At 34.7% G+C, this 20,876-nt stretch overlaps 2 protein-coding genes across 3 annotated transcripts; one reads left to right on the top strand and one right to left on the bottom strand.

Annotated features, from left to right (window-relative positions):
- Positions 1-5,233: 5,233 nt before the first annotated feature.
- Positions 5,234-6,192, top strand: LOC104119511 (uncharacterized). Its single transcript, XM_009631029.4, has 3 exons — positions 5,234-5,522; positions 5,623-5,910; positions 6,010-6,192. The coding sequence occupies exons 1-3, from the start codon at positions 5,435-5,437 to the stop codon at positions 6,087-6,089; spliced, it is 456 nt and encodes a 151-aa protein (XP_009629324.1). The 5' UTR covers positions 5,234-5,434; the 3' UTR covers positions 6,090-6,192.
- A 4-nt stretch (positions 6,193-6,196) lies between these two features.
- On the bottom strand, positions 6,197-18,939 carry LOC104119512 (histone-lysine N-methyltransferase SUVR5). 2 transcript variants are annotated; one of them, XM_009631031.4, is made up of 12 exons: positions 18,576-18,939; positions 15,838-16,419; positions 14,472-14,774; positions 14,233-14,343; positions 13,270-13,368; positions 9,673-12,486; positions 9,363-9,524; positions 8,994-9,110; positions 8,824-8,927; positions 8,603-8,740; positions 7,001-7,088; positions 6,197-6,591 (listed from the first exon to the last, which is right to left on the bottom strand). In XM_009631031.4, the coding sequence occupies exons 2-12, from the start codon at positions 16,321-16,323 to the stop codon at positions 6,484-6,486; spliced, it is 4,530 nt and encodes a 1,509-aa protein (XP_009629326.1). In that variant the 5' UTR covers positions 16,324-16,419; positions 18,576-18,939; the 3' UTR covers positions 6,197-6,483. The 2 variants fall into 2 exon arrangements, with proteins under 2 accessions (XP_009629326.1, XP_009629327.1); XM_009631032.4 differs by lacking the exon at positions 18,576-18,939 and adding an exon at positions 18,320-18,535.
- Positions 18,940-20,876: the final 1,937 nt, after the last annotated feature.

The raw sequence follows: 20,876 nt of genomic DNA, 5'->3' as shown, positions 1-20,876 counted from the left end.
CTCCAAGAAGTGGACTTATATGGGGTACCATTAATTTCTCCTTTTATTAAAAGCATCTTTGATTCTTGACTATTGAAATCTGCATGTGGGCATACGTAAAGCAAAGCTTGGCATTTCTAGTTTTGTGCCCTTTGTTTGTGGGAAGTTGTTGAAAATAGCATTAGTTGTTTTCTTTATTTTCCGTATTGGTATTGAGTAAGTTTTGACCAAGGGAAGAGGGAACTTAACAGTAAGCATTTAGCATAACAAGAGAGATGTATTTAAAGTTGACAATATCAAAACCATAGTTTTGGTTTCTTTTTCTGACTCTTTTCTGTCTCTAACAACTAATCTAAAGAGTAAAGTCCGTAAAAATTAATTATTAATTGGATGTATGGAGTAATTGACATAAAGATGACTTTTGTCATGATTGGAGTTTAGCCAACAAACTCACTACCCACTAAACATCAGTTAATTACTGCTTAATCTTAATTAGTTGTTTTTCAAAATGGAGTGGGGCTAGCAACTTGGCGCTTAACTGGATAGAATCATTGCATACGTTACTACCTTATGACTCCTTCGCCAACTACCTTAAAAAGTAAAAAATTACTAATTATCAAATCAAATATTTAAATATTAGCAGTTAATAGTAAAAAATAAAGTGAGATCACAAATCAATAGGGCAACGCAATAGTAAAAGAGGGTGCAATGCAATAGGGCTTTTAAACTTTGTTTCCAAGGAATATGAAAAGAGAATAGGGGAAGTGGACCAATGTTATCTTTATGAACATGCGCTATGGCTTGTTGTGAAAGTGCAATTATAGGATGTGCAAAGTGATTATGATTATGTGGGTATATTCCTGACATCTTTATAGCAACCATCATTTATAACAATACTTTATTATAATAATTAAACTCTTTTTGGAACTAATTTTTCATATTATATAATAATATATATTTTTTACAAAAGTATTTCGGTATATCAGTATGAATATCGGAACAAATTAGACTGGTATAAAAATATATAATTGTAGTTAGAGAATGAGAAGGAAAAAAAAAGCACCATGTTCTCTTCATGAATAGGAGTGTCCAAAAAGAAGTCCATACCTAAGCCTAAGCATATATCACTTTGATATAATATTGACCCCATTTATTGGCATTTCCTATCATTCTAATTCTAATTCCTTTGTAATTGTATGGTCCATGTGGGGTGTGGTATCTTACAAAATCTGTGTGCTCCCTTGAAAACAGCCTCACTACACCCCCCCCCCCCCCACATCGTGGGAATGGACTTTGTTTAAGAATCTGATGATATTCCTGTGTTGGCGAAGGACACATATGCTTAGAGCTTTAATTTATTAGCCAATTATTTTTAAATACCCAAAAACATTGCCTTTTTGTTTTCAATTTTAAACATCTTGAGATCCCAAATCTTTTTTTGATAAATAGATGTTCTTCTTCTAATTGAATATATTAAAAACTATATAAATTAACAAAAATAATAATGAAACTTAATTTTAAAACAAAATATTGGCGTTTAAATTAGCGAGGGGATATAATCTTACATAACAATATCACCACTAGTTTTAATGTACGCGTGTTGCGCATGTATACTACGTCAATCAATAAAACATTTATACAAAAGAATAGAATTTTAAAAAATTCCAGTTGACGTTAAGATAAATGCAATTTTTATTTAAATGATGACGAAAAATGTTATTATTGACACGATTGCTAAATTCAATATCTTTTGAACATGATGATCAATTTAGTCAAATTAGTTGTATAGATTAACATGGTGAATAAAACTTTTTCTAATTATTCTGTAAGGAATCGATAAATATCTGATCCTCATTTGTCAAGATTCTAAATAAATGGTGTAGGTAGAAAAAGGAAGTTGAATTATTTTTCATAAACTACTTCACTTTTCCAAGTATTACAAAAGTGATTGTAAAATTAAAAACATGCTCTGTTTTTTTGTTTTTTTTTCCTTCTTTTTTGGGATTCTTATCTTAGCTATGTTTTTTTAATCTTCGATATTTAAAGATCTTTCAACATGGTGATTGAATAATTTTTTGTTGTAACTTAGGTGCATAAAAATCTTATTTGTCATCCACAATTTATCAAAATTATAGGTAAGTTAAGTGGACCTTTTTTTCGTGTAGAAAATTTGCCCGAATTGTTTTTCGTTAAAGTCTAAACCTCTTTTTTACCATCTTTGCCAATGCTAGACGGAATCTACCAATAAATGGCCTTGAAATTTTAAGAGTTCACGGTGATTAGAAATTTTTTTCAAAATTATAGGAGAATAAAATGATAAAAGTTATCGCTATCTGAAAGTATCAATTATATTTATCGAAAATTTAAAATATTAATTGTAGTCACAAGTTTACTTTATATGCTTGTTGTTTAATTTATTTTTTATTAAATATAAAAGTTGGTCAAATAAGAATATATATATATATATATATATATATATATATATAAGCTATTTTAATTAATTTTTTTAAGTTCTAACTAATAGAACTTAATAAATCATTAATTTAAAATCTTAAATTAATAGTTAAATGATAATTTTGTTTCGATTAGTGTACGTAGGTTAGTTTCTTTTTGCAGCAACCATCTTTTTCTTTTAATTATAAATTTCAAGCAAAGAGTAAAAGAAGATAAATAAAAGAAAACAATCTATAGATCAGCTTAGCAGATTCTAAACTCTAAGAGTTGTTTGTTGTGGATTAATTAATATTTCATAAACAATATAAGTGATTATCAGAAGTTACTTAAAGTAATCACCTCCACTAAATGATGATTGGTTATTAACTCCCAACGCACATTGATTAATTGGGAAATATAAATTCATACAACTTTAGATTTGATCAGGTACATAAAACTAAAAGTATGATTTGTGTATATGCAAGCAGAAGCGAAAATATTGCCTAATTTTTTAATTGGCATAAATTATTCAAAAAGGAAAAAAGAATGAAATTCCTAAATATTAGGAGTTTATACATAGTTCAAATAACAAAAGGTTTGATAGTAAAAAAGTTTAGTTAATTTTAAAATTCTAAATATTATGAAAATAATCAAATGACTATTTTGTGTAGTGTGAACTCTATTTTAAAGGGGCAAAAAAGTCGAACGACATTTCGTTAAGAGCCTTTGTGCTTTTAATATAATACTAGTCTTAGAGTACGCGCTTTGCGCGTGTAACCTGTCTCAATGAATTATATGCTTTTTATAGTGAAAATTATGTTTAAGTTACAAAAATAAAAATTTACAAAAAAAGAATTCTTGAAAATAATAATTGTTGATCCTATTCAGTCAATTACTCAAGAAGGAAAAAATTCTACCACATAGAAGTTCTCAATCTAGCATCTCAATTACTCGGTTCAACTTAATATTTCTCCCAATTTTATAATTTTATTACTTCAATTTCACAAATTATCATGCTTTTTTTTTTAGTTTCAACAAGAACATATAACCTTATTGAAGATTTAAAAGTTAAACTAAAAATAACTGGAAAGTTGTGTATTCTCAAGCTCATTCTAAAAGACATAAATTAACTGATATAAGAGGTCTATTCAATTTTTTTTTCTTAATCGATAAAAAAAATTGTAGAAGTTATTTCTAACAGATTAAAAAAACACACTCTCGCAAAATAGCATCCATAATCAACTCTTTTTTTTTTTAGAGAGCTTTCTTCTCCATCCATAACCATGCATCTAGATTCTACATCTGAATGTATCAAATGTTATCTTTTATATTTACCGTATTTTATGGACAATCTTTTATCTGCTCCTGGTTGTCATCGCTAGATCACTTTCTTTTCCGCTAAGTGATTGCTTAGGAACCTTAGCGTATGATCTGGACTGCTTTTCTCTCAACTTTGGATCTTAGAACCAAAAAAGGTTGTGTACAAATGATCTAGGCCCGTATTCGGAGTTTCCTTGGGGTTGGTAAGGCGAAATGAGGCCACCCTATTGTCTATAGCCGTGCATTTGTCCTTCATGCTAGTTAGCATAATATGAAAAATAAATTTTAATATATCTTCTAATAATTGTTTATAGCTTCTTACACATTAAACCAAAATAAATATAAAAATATATAGATCGGTTCATGAAAGTAGAAAATAATAAAAGTTATTGTATATATTCATGTTCGTATAACGAATAACAAAAGTAAAGAAATATAATAGAATAATACTATTCTTTATTTTAGTTTTAGCTAAACAGTAAATGGAATAGAAAAGGATATAGAGACTTTTTATTCAAGTAACTTGGTGTAGGACCATAGGTGTATACATTTTTTATGCACAACCGAACAAAAAAAAAAGAGTTATAGATAGCTTTTTCTAGAATTTAAATATATTATGGAAAAACTTTCATGTTCAATGTCATACTTTTAAAAGGAGTTGGTGAAAAATATATAATATAAAATATGGGACTTTAATATTATCAATATGAAATTAAAGAGGTGCAAGAATAATTCCCCCAAAAGCAAAAATAAGACGTAAGATATGTGTTAATATCTCTGTCCATATATTCTTTTCTATTTATGGTTGGAGAATATTGGAGCATCTACACGTTATTATTATAGTTTTATTTATAGAAAAAAATAGTAAGACATTAACAATTTAAAATAAGAAAAAAATTATATAAGGAAAAGAATTTATTGATTTTAAAATCCTAAATATTAGAACTTTTTACCTAGTTTAATAAGAAAATATTTTATAACCAAAATTTTAGTTGATTTTAAAGTGCCAGATATTAGGAAAGTTAATAAAATTACAACTTTGTCTAATGTGAAACCTTTTTCTAAAAGGTAAAAAAGGCTAACGGCATTTCGTTAAGGGTCTTCGTGCTTTTAATATAGTATAAATAGATAGATATAGATTATTAAATATTATACTACCTGTTAACGAAAGAATTAAAGGATTAAAACTGTTTTTGTTTCTTTGTTCTCTAAAGAAAAGGTAGTGCAAGTTTCAGTCCTAGACATAGATGAAAGAAAGTTAAACATAAAAATTTGGTGAAATTGAATAATCTCTATTTATTGGAGAAATATTAGAGAGGAGCAGGTCCTTATAATCCTGTTGACAGTTTAGCTCGTTCCTCTTACTAGATTTGTCAATTATTTGAAGGCCATGGAAGTCAAAGGAGAAAGCATGGTCTGAGGCCAACTTATATTAACTAGTGATTCATGTAAAACTGTTGAGTGAAATGAGGAAAACTAACAAAAAAATTTCTCCATAACACAGAGAGAAACAAACAAAGGTAGATGCAAAAGTCCTAGTCAACATTTCATGACATAATAAAATAAACTTTTTTTTGTTACTAATGAAGAGTAGGACAACTTTTGCTGAATTTACTCTTAGATGGATTGGGCTAGATAGAGATTCTTTCCTCCGCCCATAACTGCAAAGAAAAAAGTCAATTCATCTTCTCAAAAACCTCATATGCAAATGGCAGCATCAAGATTTTCAGTTTCACTTTTAATGGCCCTCCTTTTTGCTCTGTCTGCCTCTTTCCAATTCAATGACCCTGGTAATCCTGTTGTATTTTCTATTAGCTATTTTTCTTATTGAGAAGTGAGATTCCCAAGTAGGTTTCTTTTTGTTTTTTGAGGGGTTTTCTTTGGTTTCAGATTGGTATTTGTGGTTTCCCCTATATGCAATGGCTTGCCTTGTCAACGTGGTCAACGGAGTCACAAAAACAGCCAAATTTGCACTCTTGATGGGAATCATCTTATTCCTCAAAGTTGTCATTGAAGATGTTCGTTTTCATCAAAGAATAACTGGACTTTGGTCGTTCGATATGAGGGAGAGACTTGTCAGGGAAAAGCTTGGAAGTGGACTTGTTATTCTTTCCATGTCTTTACAACTGCTAAAATCAGACACTAATAATCCTTCACTTGCAAACCATGTTGAATTTGGTAATTTTCCTAAATCTCTTTTTTCTTTTTTTGGTTTGATTCTCATATGGGTATTAGTTCTAGCTTTTTACTTTATTGTGCATCTGTTTTGTATTGCAGGACAATCAATTTTGGTTGCAATAGGTTATGGCCTGTCCTTTGCTTTCTTATTGTTCTCAAGGCCAGAAATGAAGTTTTAATCTCACTGATCTTCCCTTTTGTTGATCCATGTAATAAAAACTTCCACAGTGTACTCATCCTTCATATAAGTATATAAACAAGAGACGATCCGTCTTTATAACACGGTGTGGAAATTGACCATACGGACATTTCTGATTAAAATGGAGTTACTACAGAGGAAGAAAAATGAAATGGGGAAAGCTACAAAAACCTATGATGGTAAAATTCAATACTACATCACAGACGGGTGTGACAAACTAGGTCACAGAAAACCCATTTGATATTTGCCAAGGAAACCTAAGGACATTTACAAACTTTTCGCTTCCTGCAAGAAACACACCAGGCCTCTGCATTCCAATCTCTACAGATTTTATTGCATGAGGCTTTGAATGCACAACATGTTAAGCAGAGGATTTAGTAAAGACGTCCCCTGCAATTGGAAGATCCACACAGGCATGGAGACCCTTCTCCAGGCAATAGTTTGTATCTGTAATTATAGGTCAGTTCTTCACCTGCAAGTATCTGCTCAAGAAGTCGAGGGGCCACAATGTGTCAGAGCCACAAAAGGCAAAGTGAAGGAGGGGGGGAAACGTATCAGAGCCGTAAAGAGTAAAAATTTACCCTCACCCGTTGTCCACACCAAATCAATGATTCGAAGACACGTGTCTTGGATACCCCACACTTATCAGTTAATCATGGTTAATTGGATGTTTCTTTCTTAATTTTCAATTCCTATGGTTAAATTGCATGATTTGGTGTAAGCACCAGGTGTGGGTAAGTTTTAGATAAGATGAATTCAGGTACCCAAAATTTCCAGTTCAACAAAGAAAGTAAGGACGAGCAGTAATCTTTATTTTTTCAAAATCTTAGAGATCATACAATTGTGCATGGTTACTAGACCAATATCTACCAAAGAGGAGAGAGAACATACATCTCGACTTGAATAAAAACCAATGTGTGCAAGCTGATAATCCATGCTTTCCACAAGAACTTGGTAATTCACGAGATTCGGCGAGCAACTAAAGTAGCAACAAATAAGAAACCAAAACTTTGTAAGAAATCAACTGAAAGCAATGTGAAACAAAATTACACACCAACTCATCACCAACAGCAGGAAACACAAATAAGATGCAAAAACTCGGCACAATCATCAAATAATTTTCAGCTATATATATTTAATTCTCTCAGCAATACCCAGGTAGGAGCACAGAAAGGAAGAAGAGAGAAAGAGTTGTAGAAGCACTCGATGATTTGTTGGCACAATCATCAAATAATTTAATGCTCTTATTGCAATAAATATATTTGTTGGCTTAATGTACTGACCATTTTAAGTGCCATTTGGCATTATAAAGCAACTTTGAGTTGAGATATTCCATCTCATACAAAAAAGTTGTTAAGTATTAGTATCCCACATTGGTTTGTGCAGAGTTGTAATCTCCTCATATGGTCTTGGACATTCCCACAACTTGGGCTAGCTTTTGGGGAGAGTTCGATCCAAGATCCATATTCAGACCATTCGTATCGGAGCCGCTTCTCAAAGTTGGTTCACCCATGAATCATGATATGTTACTTATCACTCCAAATATCCAAGCTTCCGGCCCACGTTGGTTAAGTGTATGTACTAGGATGTAGTCCTCTTATATAGTCTTGGACAACCTCACCACTTGAGCCAGTTTTTGGAGTGAGTTAGACCAAGGGCCATTTTCTCAACAAAAAGAATGGACCAAAGTAAGCGAAAGCGGAGGGAAGAAGAGGAAAAAGAACATGGAATGAGCTTAATCAAGGATCTAGTTAACCTCGGGTCAAGCTCAACAGTTAGCAAGGAGAGATTATTTACTTTTTTGACAAGAATGATTTCACCCATCACATATTGATGAATTCCTTATCAAAGGCATGTTTGCATGCTTAAAAAATGTGATACGTTATAGAATTCCAAAAACTCAAGTAAAAGCTAGGTAAGACTGACTTATTTGATAAACTCAAGGGCAAATATACAGGGGTATCTCCATGTGACGGTATTTTATCTATGTTGGCATGCTCGACATTTTCACATTTTGTATCAGATTATCACAAACAGCTTACTAAGGATATACATTATAAAGAAACGTAGCGATTTCTTCATGCCCATAGGCCATAACGTCATCAATCCTAGGACTACTTCAAAACATTGTGCCTCACTATCCATGCCGACATTACATCAAAAATACTTTTTTCAAGCCACTGATTAACTTTACAATCAAATCTAAGAACTTCATTAGCAACTGCTATCACCTGCTTACTGATTTTGATGTATTTATCATCAAGATATAGTTCAGTCAACCTTTATCTGTGAATAAATGCGTGGGCTGATAAATAAAGCTTGAAGCTTTATTCTTGTCATTACTTAAACAAGTTGGCCAAAAATGCAACTAACCTGGTCTTTGCCTTTACTTTTACACTATTATAGAAGCTGATGGTCCAAATATAATGCAAATTGACACAGTTATAACCACATTTCAATTAAATCAAATCAACAAGAGAGTTGCAATAGTACCTGTGGTTGATGTAACGGGAAACGTTTCCATAGTTAGTAGCATCAATTACATATGGCGCTTGCCCTTCAATCAGTCTGCTCATATCATTGATGTGAGCATCTATCTCCAAGATGTACCCGCAACCTTCTCTGCCATACCTACTCAAATAGGAAGGAGCCAGATATAAATAAGGTGCAATAAAGTGCAACAAAGCAATTTACCAAGTAGAATGTGTGCCAACCTATTGCGTCTTTTATTTGCTTCCTGCTCATCAAGTACCTCTCCGACATATTCACACACAAATGTACCGCGAAGGATTGCTTCTCTTGCCCTGACCGCCCATCCCTGTGAGCCAAAATGGTAAATAGCTAGAGAAACTAACCTCTTAATAACTTCAGATCAAAGTATTACCTTCATCTCGGTTTTGTATATTTCTAGCTTCACACGCAATCCATTCTGCAAAACCCGATTCTGGCAAGATTTACTGCAAGAGCACCATTGATTGCATTCATAGACTAGGTAGCCCTCCTGACAATAAAGTTAGACAATCAGGCAGCAATATGCTAATCGAATCAAGCACATCCTACAAAATTACTAGCATCATGTATGGTGATTGTAGTTACACTCTCTCAGCCAACACAGTTATCAGACAAATCCAGGTTATTGAGCAGAAGATAGTACACAAGGCATCCTAGAGTAAGTAATTATCAGCAAAAATCACTAACGAACTACCTAAGTCACAAGAATATGCAACACTAATCAAAAGAAAGTATCTTTTACCTCCAACATTATCCGACCTCTCTCATCATACGGGAACCTTCCACACATAGGCTTCCCACAAATATCTTTTGCGTCCTCGTAGTCATTATCAAAAAGATAAATATGATTACAAGTTTGAGAAGAGCAGGCTGAATTTGGACAAGAACACCCCAATTGGTAACTCTGCCGTAAAATAGAAAAAAATGATTTAGAGAGGAGAGAGAGTGAGCGAGAGAGAATTCAACAACTTAAGATTATGAAAACCACTTGTTCTGGTGCTTGGCCGGATGAAATGGAAGTTGCATGGCTACTAGAAGTCAAAAGAAGTTACCCCTATTTCAAGACCAACGGATTGATCAATCAACGATTTGGTTACATAAGTAAAGCTCTCCCAAGGAAGAGAACTCGTGGTTATTTGGCCATCGGAACCATCAGCAAGAATGTGGAGGGAGGCAAAAAGATTTTCTTCCACCACACAAGTTATCGGAACTGATTCCTGTTCAAAGCTTATGTCATCACACAAGAGAATAGTTTTGTCGGACGGTTCATGCTTGAACTGTTGAGAATCAATGACGTAGTGACACTCATCCATTATCCACTCACTTATAGTGGAATTTGGTCGAATACTGCTGGTTCTATTCACTTGATCAGGAAGGGGAAGTAATGAGGATACTATGCAAGGATCACGAACAGGTGTACATCCTTTTGGGCAAATGAAACCATCTTGGTGCCAGCTTACAAGGATATTCTGCTCACTACACAATTTTGCTGCTTTGAGATACATGCGCTCCGGCAAAATTCCGTAGGTTGCTTCCAGTGAGGCTTGGAGGCTAACTTTACAGCAAGTAATCCGAGCTATTGATAAGATGTCTGAGTTACTTGGCCGTGGCTTTGTTCTCTTAATCTCAGCAAACAGTATCTTTGCAATATCTAGGCAGTGGGGATCTGCCAGTCTACCTAGACCAGCTGTCTCGGTTGCACTAGGTTGAATCATAGATTTTCCACTAATCATGGAGTTTGATGACAAGATGCGTCTCTTCATATTCTGAGCATTTCTGTTCCTAATCCTATATGCTACAGATCCAAGACCCTTCTTGAATTTCGGACGGCTAAGTCTTCCTGACTTTAGTTTATAAGCATAGAAACGGATGCCTCTCTTTGAGATATGAGAGCCAACAGAATTAGGACCCATGTGAGCAGCCTGATGATGGCGGCCTAGATCAGGTAACAAGTCAAATTTCAGGCCACAAAATCTGCAGATGAATTTTCGGAAACCAGACTGGTTCTCAAAATTAATATTCGGTGCAGACACTGACTTGCCAATATCAGGCTTCTCTGACGAATCTTGACTTACGGAAAAATGATGCTCTTGAGCAGTATGAGACAACCTAAAACTGGCAGGATGTGTGGCGAGCACGTGGGACCATAACTCCTCTGAGTTCCCAAAATTGCTAGTACAAGGAATACACTGGAAAAGCATGCAATTTTCAACAAACTGCGAATGATGCCTCTCCTGCATGTGAGCTTCCAAAACTTTCTTATTAGTAAAAGATTCCAGGCAGAGAGCACATGCATAACCCCTGAACAGCCATTGAGCTTCCTTTTTATGATTGTCCATCCAGTGTGTGCCAAGCACATGCTCATCTGGAAACATTTCTGAGCAAATTTTGCACTTAATGATATCATTGTGATCCTGGTCATTATCTGTAATCCTTAATATTGGACTTGGTTCTTCGATGTAAGGGGAAGCTTGTGCATTTTCATTAGAGCTAAAGCCCCAAACACTTTTCAGCCTCTCCTTTTCAGTACAAACTAACTTCATTAAGAATTCACCAACCTTTGCATCTTTAGAAGCTTCAGATATGGCCCACTGGAATTGCACTTCTTTTGGGACTGGGTTTCTCAAAGAAAGTACACTTTTTAAAAGTCTATAGAAAAGCTCACAAGCTTGATGTAAATGCAACTTTTGATCCCTGGAGTGGCAATCCTTCAGAAGTTCTAAGAATACTTCCTTTGAAATTATCCTACTCTTGCCATTTCTCGCACGTTTAAGCCAGCTTGGTAAATGCTTCTCACAGTATAATGAATATCGTTTTGGACCTTCTAGGCAAGGCTCACTTCCATGTGGCCACAATCCAATGCAATGCATCTCCGAACCACTAGGCTTAGTCTGCAAATGCTGAGGTGTCTCAATCAAGTTGTTTCTATTGCAAGATGCTCCACCAAGAAATGAGATGGGATCAACTTGGAGCGGAGCTTCAACTTCTCCAGCGAGAATGACATCTCTGCAACTTGAAGTATCCAATCTAAGGACACTGTCCTCATGCTTTCGCTTGTGTTTACTCTCTGGCAAACTGGAGCCTGATCCTTTCTCATCGTGGGGCCTGTGTTTCTTACAGAAAGAAGAGCCGCACAAGGCACGATGCTTACATTTAGTCCCAAGAACAGTGGTCCCTCCACACATAGGTGTATCAACATGTGGCGATGCTTCCGCCTTAGTGGAGCTACTAGCAAAACGAGAGACCAAGTGCACACAACAGTAAACATCACCATCACTTGCCCATCTAACACATTGTCTTCCTTTGGCTTCAATAAAAGCCACGCACTGGCGATTCTTATTCCCGTGATCAAAGGAATTACTAGTAACAACTCCATTTATAGGAGTCAGTTCCGCATCTTCCATCTGAATGACCTCAGAATTGTTTGCTTGAACAATAATCTCTCCCCATCTATCTGTCATACTACCGGGAGAACCACTTTGAGGAGCCTCTCCGAGAGAAATGTCATCTTTTGTAGGTTCAGAATCTAAGAGTACATGGTTGGATACACTATGGCCACCAAGAACACTAGTGTCAATTCCAGCAGTGACAGTCTGATGTGACTCTTGAAATTCCAGCGGCAAAGCATGTGCCTCAGCACGACGAACTTCAAGCTTGGGCCTCTTTCTGCTCTGCTGAAACTCCACCGCCAATGGGCTACCATTATTCGGTTGTTCAACATCTACACTATCAGATACAGGATGTGAAACTGAAAACCATTTCATAACCTCAGATCTGCAGTTCTTCCACTGAGAGTTCAGATCAAGATGTAATGCTTCAATTGGAAGTGAGTTCAACTCATTCCAAAGAAGAGAACCAGTCAATTCCTGAATTACAGGATAATAGGTTCAGTCTGTGCCAAGATATGAATATCAGAAAATTCAAAAGACTAGTTCAGCATCCATTCAACCAAATGAGGCTTCCACTAATATGGTAAAATGCTATTAAGGTAGAAATTGCTATCAGTGAAGCAGCAAATACAATCAAGGATTAACGAGTTCACATAAAGGAGGTGAAAGTACAAGTCAGTAACTGACACAAATACATCATTTCCCCTATCAAAAGTGGCAAGGGGAAGTTGGCTTCTGCTTCTTTTCTCTCTCTCTCTATCTCTTTTTTTTGGGGGGCTTCTGCTTCTTGATGATGGTAGTTTAGGGTTTTTTTTTCCCTATTTCTTTATTTATTTATTTTTTGGGGGGCTTCTGCTTCTTGATGATGGTAGTTTAGGTATTTTTTTCCCTATTTCTTTATTTATTTATTTTTTTTGGGGGGGGGGGGGGGTGGGGTTGTTGGTGAGCACAATCATACTTCAGTTCTTGCAAACTTCACATTCAAAGGCAGCAATCAGCTCTCAAAAGAGCAGCACCTATCCATATAACTGCATCAGTGGTGTAGAATAAAGTCTAAAGTCTTCCAATGTAACAAACAAAAACTCAATCATGAGAAGTCAAGTAGACATATGTAATAGTTAATTAATCATTATTACCAGAAGCAATGAAATTTTCACTCAAGGAAAAGACAACAAAAGAATAGCAAAACAAACAATAAAAATTTAAAGCACATACGTACAACAGAACGGGCGCATATATGAGCATCATTTAGGGATTTACCTCCTTCAGCATTTCAATTGCTTCAGCACTGTTTGCATTCTGACAGCCCTGAATCCAAGACTCCATCGAAGATGAATTTTTATATGACGGTAGTATCATCTGCAGAAGAAAGTGATTGTGTTATCCAGGCAGAAGTAAGAATAGCATTATTCCAATCTGAGAAAGAATAGCATCATTCCAGGCCAAGCAAGAGAAGCAATATTCCAGGCCAAGCTAGAATAAGTACAGTGCAAGCCATCCGGAGTCAAACCATGATTCTCTACGAATCACAATTATTTGCTTTGGCCCTTTATGGACAAACATACAGTGTTGCATGGATGTTGGGTAAACTGAACTCATTTTACACTCCACTTGACAAAACTCGTATACAACGTAGCACGGACAAACATACATTATTGCATTCATTACTATACTTTATCAAGGAAAGTATTAACTCAAGGGATCGATTTGGAAAAATCTTCATGATAAGACGCATGAAAGCCCAAAAAAGCATTCCCATTTTGGCCATGCTAGCACGTGTGTCGACTCACTGGTTAAAATGTCAGTTGTCAACCAATGAAAAGAAATTTCAACCAAGTTAGAGTTTGTCAACAAATTTGGCTAGTATCAAAATTCCAAAGTGTAGATGTTTTTGTCAGCCACAAAGGCCTACTTGGACACGATAACCTTTGGCAAGTGGTCGTTCTACTTAGCTTAAAGATCAACAGAGGGTTCAACAAAATTGACAGTTAATGATGATGGTTCTTTAACATCCAAAGAAGAGTAATCCACATAAGATACATTACTATTTTAGAACAAAAACGCAAAAGAATGGCACTGCAGTGTCAGAAAAAAGTCAAAAACAATGCAGTTCAGGAACCAGATTTTAGTGTCATGAACCACAAGGAGAGTGCTGGAAAAAGGAAACACAAAAAAGGGGGAACGTATGCATCTTTCTGTAGCTTCAAAGATGGGAGATTTTACATCATTAAGTTTCAAAAGCATCCTTCCAAGATCAGGATAATCCTTGCAGCGGGAAACCTCCATTGCGAATTCCTTCCATACCATCACATTGCGACCAGTCTCTTCTAGAGCCTACATGAGTCAAGTAACAATGTTAACTTAAAAAAGATAAAACAACAAAGTGAAAAAACAAGCAGGAGTCAAACGTGAGTGTGTGTCTCAGTGTATCTCTATATATAATATGAGCTTCAAATGCAAACCTCCGCACGTAATTGATCAATAATATTCAGTATGCTGACAGCAAGTCTTTGCATGATAAAACGGTGAGCAAGAGTCAAGTCTTTCACCATTTTCACCCCAACTTTATGGGTTTTATATGCAATGGGATGCGGAAATTCATTGATTGGGCGAACCAGGAGCACATCAGCCCACGAATAATTTCTGGTGCGAGGAAAGAATATCACAAGATATTTTTTCCTCTCATGTGTAGGCTTAGCTTTGAGAGTCGATAATGGCCAATCAGCTCTTTTACATCTAATTCCTGCTTGCCACAAGCCCCTCCACTACAGAATATGCAAATCAATAGAGAATCATCAGTAACCAATCTTTTTTCTTTTTATTGCTTTTTTTTTTGGGGTGGGGTGGGTTTGGGGGGGGGGGGGGTGCGGGGAAGGAGAGAGGGAGGTGGGGTCGGGGAGGGTATTGGAGTTGGGAAACAAAGGCAAAATGAGAATGTGCTTCCATAAAATTATAATTTACAAAGAGCATCATATTGTACACTAAAATTATTCCACAGTACTTTAGAGCATAGAAAGGAAATACAAATTTGCTGCTTAAGATGGACAGACATCAATTTTACAAGTCGACCAACAAATTAAGTCCAACATCAATTTTACAAGTCAACTTTGCCTCGTCTCATATGTTCCTTGATATTACTCTTTACTTCTATTTTTGATTCATTTATATCAACTATGTAAAGATAGAATCCCCTTTCGTATATTTAATTAGGATAGTTTGATAGATTACTGTGGTAGAGACATATATGTACATACTTTTGACACCATCTTGGTGTGCTATTGACAAAAGTTACTCAACTTCACCGAAAGAAAAGGAAGTAATGTGCCATGACAAAAGTCCTTTGTCAATAATTTCAGAGATCCCTCTTAGTACATGAAAAAAGGAAAGAAAGAAAATTTATTTAATCAGCCAAAATGGTAAGTATCTTCATGATCTTACCAATCCACAGAAAACTTGATGTAACATTTTCAATCTGTTGCATTGAAAGAGAATATGTCCTAGACTCACTAAACTTGGCTAATTGATGTGCAGAACTTTCTTTTTTAAAAGAAAATTGTTTTTCATTCTATACAGCTAAATGGCTTGGCCTCATGTCTAAGACTTCCAAAGTGAAAATCGGGTTCAGTTTGACAACTCACACCTGGAACTACTTCCTTCGCCAAACAAAAACATGCAGGAACATGTTATGTTGCTATCTACTTTTAAAGATGATTTAAGCAAACATAAGAATTAACGGGTCCAACTGGGTCTCTATCAAAATAGGAAAAGTTCAGCAAAGAGGTTATAGAGATATATACTGAGAGAAAATGACCAAATACCAATAATTACCTTGACCCATACAGCTAGAGGTTCATCTTCTTCAAGCCACTTGGACTCGCAGGGAGAGGATCCCACCACCTGGTTAGTGTTAGGGACTCCAATTTCAATGTTGTCAACAACTGGCTGCAGGCGCTCAGACGCCAGGCCAGGTCTTGTAACATGGTCATGTTCCTCAACATTGTCATCTCCAGAATCATGGAAATCATTCGACAGCATTTGGTTATCTCCTCCAAAATCATAATATGCATCTCTAGTAGGGAGCCCGTCTGGAGTTGGTAAATCCTCGACGGTGCGTTGATGCCCATCTGCTTTCTCTTCCTGGCACACCTTCGTATTAAGAACTATGTCATCGACTTTCACATCACCGGCTTGAACTTGTTCTGCATGTTCAAGGTGGTTTGATTTTCCACCATACATAAGAGTAGTTCCAGAGCCTTGTTGAGGGCAATCAGACTCCGTGACATAACATACATTGGAACATGGGAGCACTACCATAATTGCAGAAAATAATCTTCACTGCCATACGATGGTTGTATGGTTTTGGTACTCAATTCAACCTCTATATTATATGCTAAACCCTGACCGATATCCCTGGTTGAACAAGTAATCCAAAAATACTAAGAATAAATAAATTTACAAACCTCTGAGGCAAACTACATGCATACAGTTTATTTTCTTAGCAATAAGCTGTATAAATATAAGTTACTACTTTTTTCAATGCCAAATACAAGAACTTATGACAAACCAAAACATGCACCTATTTCAAGTTTTTAACTAGGTTGCATACAGGAGCAATGTCAATCTTTTGAAGTAGCAGGCAGAATATTTCCAGACAATCTCTATTAATTCATCCATTAGAACTCAAATCTTAAAGCACGTGCCACACAGAGTTGGCATTTAACTGATTTAGACTAACTCTTCCGATTGAATTGAACTCTGTTAAAAATCCATTTAACTTGCAATTAACAAACAATTAGCAAATAGGCAACCAACTGAATCTATTTCAGCAATTATACAATTCAACTTTCAGTAAGGGCTTATTAAAGCCTTCTTCTCATGGATCCAGTCTTGGTGAAATAATACATAAGAAGGTAACATTCACAAGTGTATTTGCTAGTGTCAAAAATCTCTTTTTCTTTTAGGTTGCATGAAGAATTTTACTATTACCTTAAAAAATGTGTGTATTTATCATATTGTCTCTAATAATTAGTACTGTAGCTGAATGTATTTTACAAAATCTGCAACTAATTCTGCTCCCGTCATATTATTCGCACTTATATACCTACTGATCAAATACAATTAAAAAATAAATCTTTTAAAACAGCTAAGCATTTTGCTGGGAAACTTGAGCATATACTAGAAATTCCGTAAGAATCTAAGAAGATAATCGCACTTCATAAATCAGGTCAGTAGACCTATTATAGGTATTTTAAAATCAAAACAGCAAAGTTATAGTTAAAAGGGGGAAATTATGCACGCACACGAACACACACAGACGCATATAATAATTTTCTTCCAGAAAGGAGATAGCTCTATTTATAATGGGAGTAACAAGAAGGTATAATATATGCAAATTTTCAAATTTAAAGTTTTTCATAAATTAGTATGAGTAATGTTCTAAAATATAATCTTTCTTATTTCCAGAAAACAGATCCCAAAAACCAATTTTAGACACAATAGGGGATTTGCACATTTTGTAGTTATGTTTTTGTCGCACTGGCTTAGTGCAAGCATTTATAAAATCTTTGATTACTTATAGAAAAAAATAGATCCCAAAAACGTATCAGGAATGAAAAAGAGAGAATTATCTTTTATATCTGAAAGATTTGAGAGGGAAAATGCAGCATATTTTATCTTACTGAAGTCCTCACTTTCCTTCTGCGAAGAAATTTCTGAAACCAAAACTAGAAAAAAAAATATAAAGTAAATAATGCCCAATTATATCAGTCAAATCAGCAAACTATCTCCGCTGGTTCAAGTCCTAATCCATGTCGAATCCCGCTCTACCAACTAATAATTCAACTGTTTCAACCCGGAAAGCTTCAGCTGTCCATCTCAGCATCCACTTCGCAGTCCAGCTTTAATGGACTGCTGCACAATTTAAGTTAGACCATAGTTCAATCTAATTTCAACTGTAACCGAAACATGACCAGAATTTCTAGTCAATTTTGTACGATAAGCTGGGGAGTTACTAAGAAAACTGTAACACTTTCAGAAAAAATTAGCTTTAAACAAGTCATACTGGTATCGCTGCCAATAACCAAAGACAGCAGCTTCAAACCAATGTGTCTGAACTTGCAAATTAACAAATCAAACACAATTACAAAACGCTATATTATCTTAATTATCACTTAGCAGCAAGACAATAAGAACCCTAACTGTATCAAAATTGAATTGTTTGCACAGATCAAGAATGTACTACGACAAAGCCTAGTAACCAAAATTGAAAAGGTGGGTCCAAATTAAAAAGTACCAAATTGAATTGACCTACCCCAAATGTATGTATCAATCGTGCATGCCCTAGGAATCTTTGTAATTAGTCAATTAGAAAAATTAAATCAAAGGAAAGTGGGATTTTGCTTTGGTGCTTAAGGGTTTACTGGTGCATGTTGCTTGTCGTATTTGGGTATGAAGACATAGGTCCATGGCAACCCCACAAATAAAAAATGTTACATATATGTATGTATATCAACACTAATATTGTCTAAGCTAAAATACAGGCATGAAAGAGATGATAGGTAATGTACCTTTATAGCAGAGATCAAGAATTTCTAACAATTTTTTGCAGTAGGTGCAGATTTGGAGATTTTAGTGGGGGTGTCAATTTCGTTCTTGACTAAGGAATTGTTGCAAGTGCTAGGGGGAAAATAAGGAAGATATAATAAATGCGTGGTGACCAGATTTTTATGCTAAGAAATAATGGTCGATTGGGCACGTCCCAGGTCCAAAAAAAATGTATAAGACAAACTTGAAAAAAATCGAAAAGAAAGAAGACAGGGGCAAGATAATAGATAAAGTTGTGTTCAATTCTAACTATAGATGAAAAAGAAAATAAAACGGAAGAGGAAAAAACCTAAGTAGATTTATTAATGGAGTTTTTTTCGTGGGGCGTGCTAAGCGTTGTGGGGGGGGGGGGGGGGGGGGGGGGTGTTGGTAAAGAATCGGTAAGGCATGAGAAATTGAGAATTCCGTAACGTGAAGCGTGTCTAGATTTGGAAATACATGGGTTGGTTAGTGGCTTTTATGGAATTTTAGCAACGGAAAATGACTACATCGAGATGCGTTGAGCGACTGATTGGATGTTGTGCAGTAAAGTACACCAAGGAAGACATGAATTACTTTCGCAGAAGGTTAAAATAGGAATTTCAATCCCGAAATTTTATATTATACGGAACATGAATGGGCCTTTGTTGGGCCGATATGGGCTTCTGTACAACCGTTGATGATTTCGAGCCATTCCAAATTATATAAAAGTCTATGTAGTTTTAGAAAATACAAAAAGGAAAACTATCGGTTAATCTATAACTAGCTTATTACAAAAATTGGTCAATTCATAAAATATTATTAATATTAGTCAAATATTATTAATATTAGTCAATTAGTTATTTGTAGCCAAAAAAGGTCAAATTTTTCATTTCTTTTGAGTGAGTTTTATTAGAATAGATTGAGTACATCTTAAGAAGCTTGAATCTCATTTTTGGGATGATTTGATAGAGTCTTGAGGTGGTTTGGAATGAAAATTTGAAGTAGAAGATGAACATGAAAAAGATGATATGTGTATCACACTGTGTATCATTTGTGTATCACATATGTATCATATGTATATCACATGTATATCCATGTATACCTCTGTGTGAGACACATACGTGATACATGTTTGATACATGTGTCATAAAATAATCTTTTAAACTCGATTTTAACTATGAATTTTGATACCAAATCAGTTCAAATTACCTCTAATCTTGTTCGAATTTTGTATATTGTCTCATCTATATTTTTTCAATGAATTCCAACCATACCTATTTAAAAAATCCCTTTTGCCCAAATTTTTTAGTATTTTATATTAATGGTAATGAATTTTGACTCCAAACTAATCTAACTCTCCTTCAAGCTCCGTCTAATTTTTTATATCACATCATCTATGTGTTTTCAATGAATCATAACAATACTCATTGAAAAAAAAAAAAAATTGCCTATGTTTTTTGAATGTTGTATATCATTGGTAATTTATTTTGGCTATTTTTGGTAGCATAATTAAAATGGCTAGTTGTTGGTAAATAGTGTCTTTCTTTGGTACATTCCCATAAGGTTCCCAATACAAAAAACTTTTTCTTTTATAATAACAGCAATTACGGTTCAATCTCAACTAAAATTCACTTTTCTTTTTAACTTATCCATGACATGATCTATAGCCTGTTTGGCCGAGCTTCTCAAGAGGCCAGAAGTACTTTTTTCCCCAAAAGTATTTTTTTTCCTAACTTGAGGTGTTTGGCCAAGCTTTTTTGAGGGAAAAGTGCTTTTGGGAAGAAGCAGAAGCATTTTTTGAGAAGCAGAAAAAAGTAGCTTCTTCCCAAAAGTAGAAGTAAAAACAGTTTTGACTTTTCTTCTTACCAAGAATACCCTTAACAAAATATAGTATATACCAAAATAACAGTTAAACCTAATACTTAGGATATTAATGTATACATATTTTTTATTATTTTTAGGATAACTTTCTAATATATAGTGACTTTAGGAGTGAATGCTTTTATATTTGTTAAATAATTTTTAATATATTTAACTTATATTAAAAGAATTAAGTACTTTTAAATTTTATTTCATATTTTACTTAAATAAAATGAAAAGATTTAATTATTGCTTGTAATAACAAATTTTTGAGATTATTTATTTACTTATAATATTATAGCATGTTTGGCCAAGCTAGAAAAAACAACTTATTTTGAGAAGTCCTTTTGAAAAAAGTACTTTTGTAGAGAAGTAGCTTGTGTTTGGCTAATCACTCTGAAAAGCACTTTTGAACAATAATTTGTGTTTGGCCAAACTTTTCA

The sequence above is a fragment of the Nicotiana tomentosiformis genome, chromosome 2 (assembly GCF_000390325.3).
Source record: "Nicotiana tomentosiformis chromosome 2, ASM39032v3, whole genome shotgun sequence".
NCBI lineage: Eukaryota > Viridiplantae > Streptophyta > Magnoliopsida > Solanales > Solanaceae > Nicotiana > Nicotiana tomentosiformis.
The sequence above is the reverse complement of the archived record's forward strand: the minus strand, read 5'-3'. Positions and strand labels throughout refer to the sequence as shown.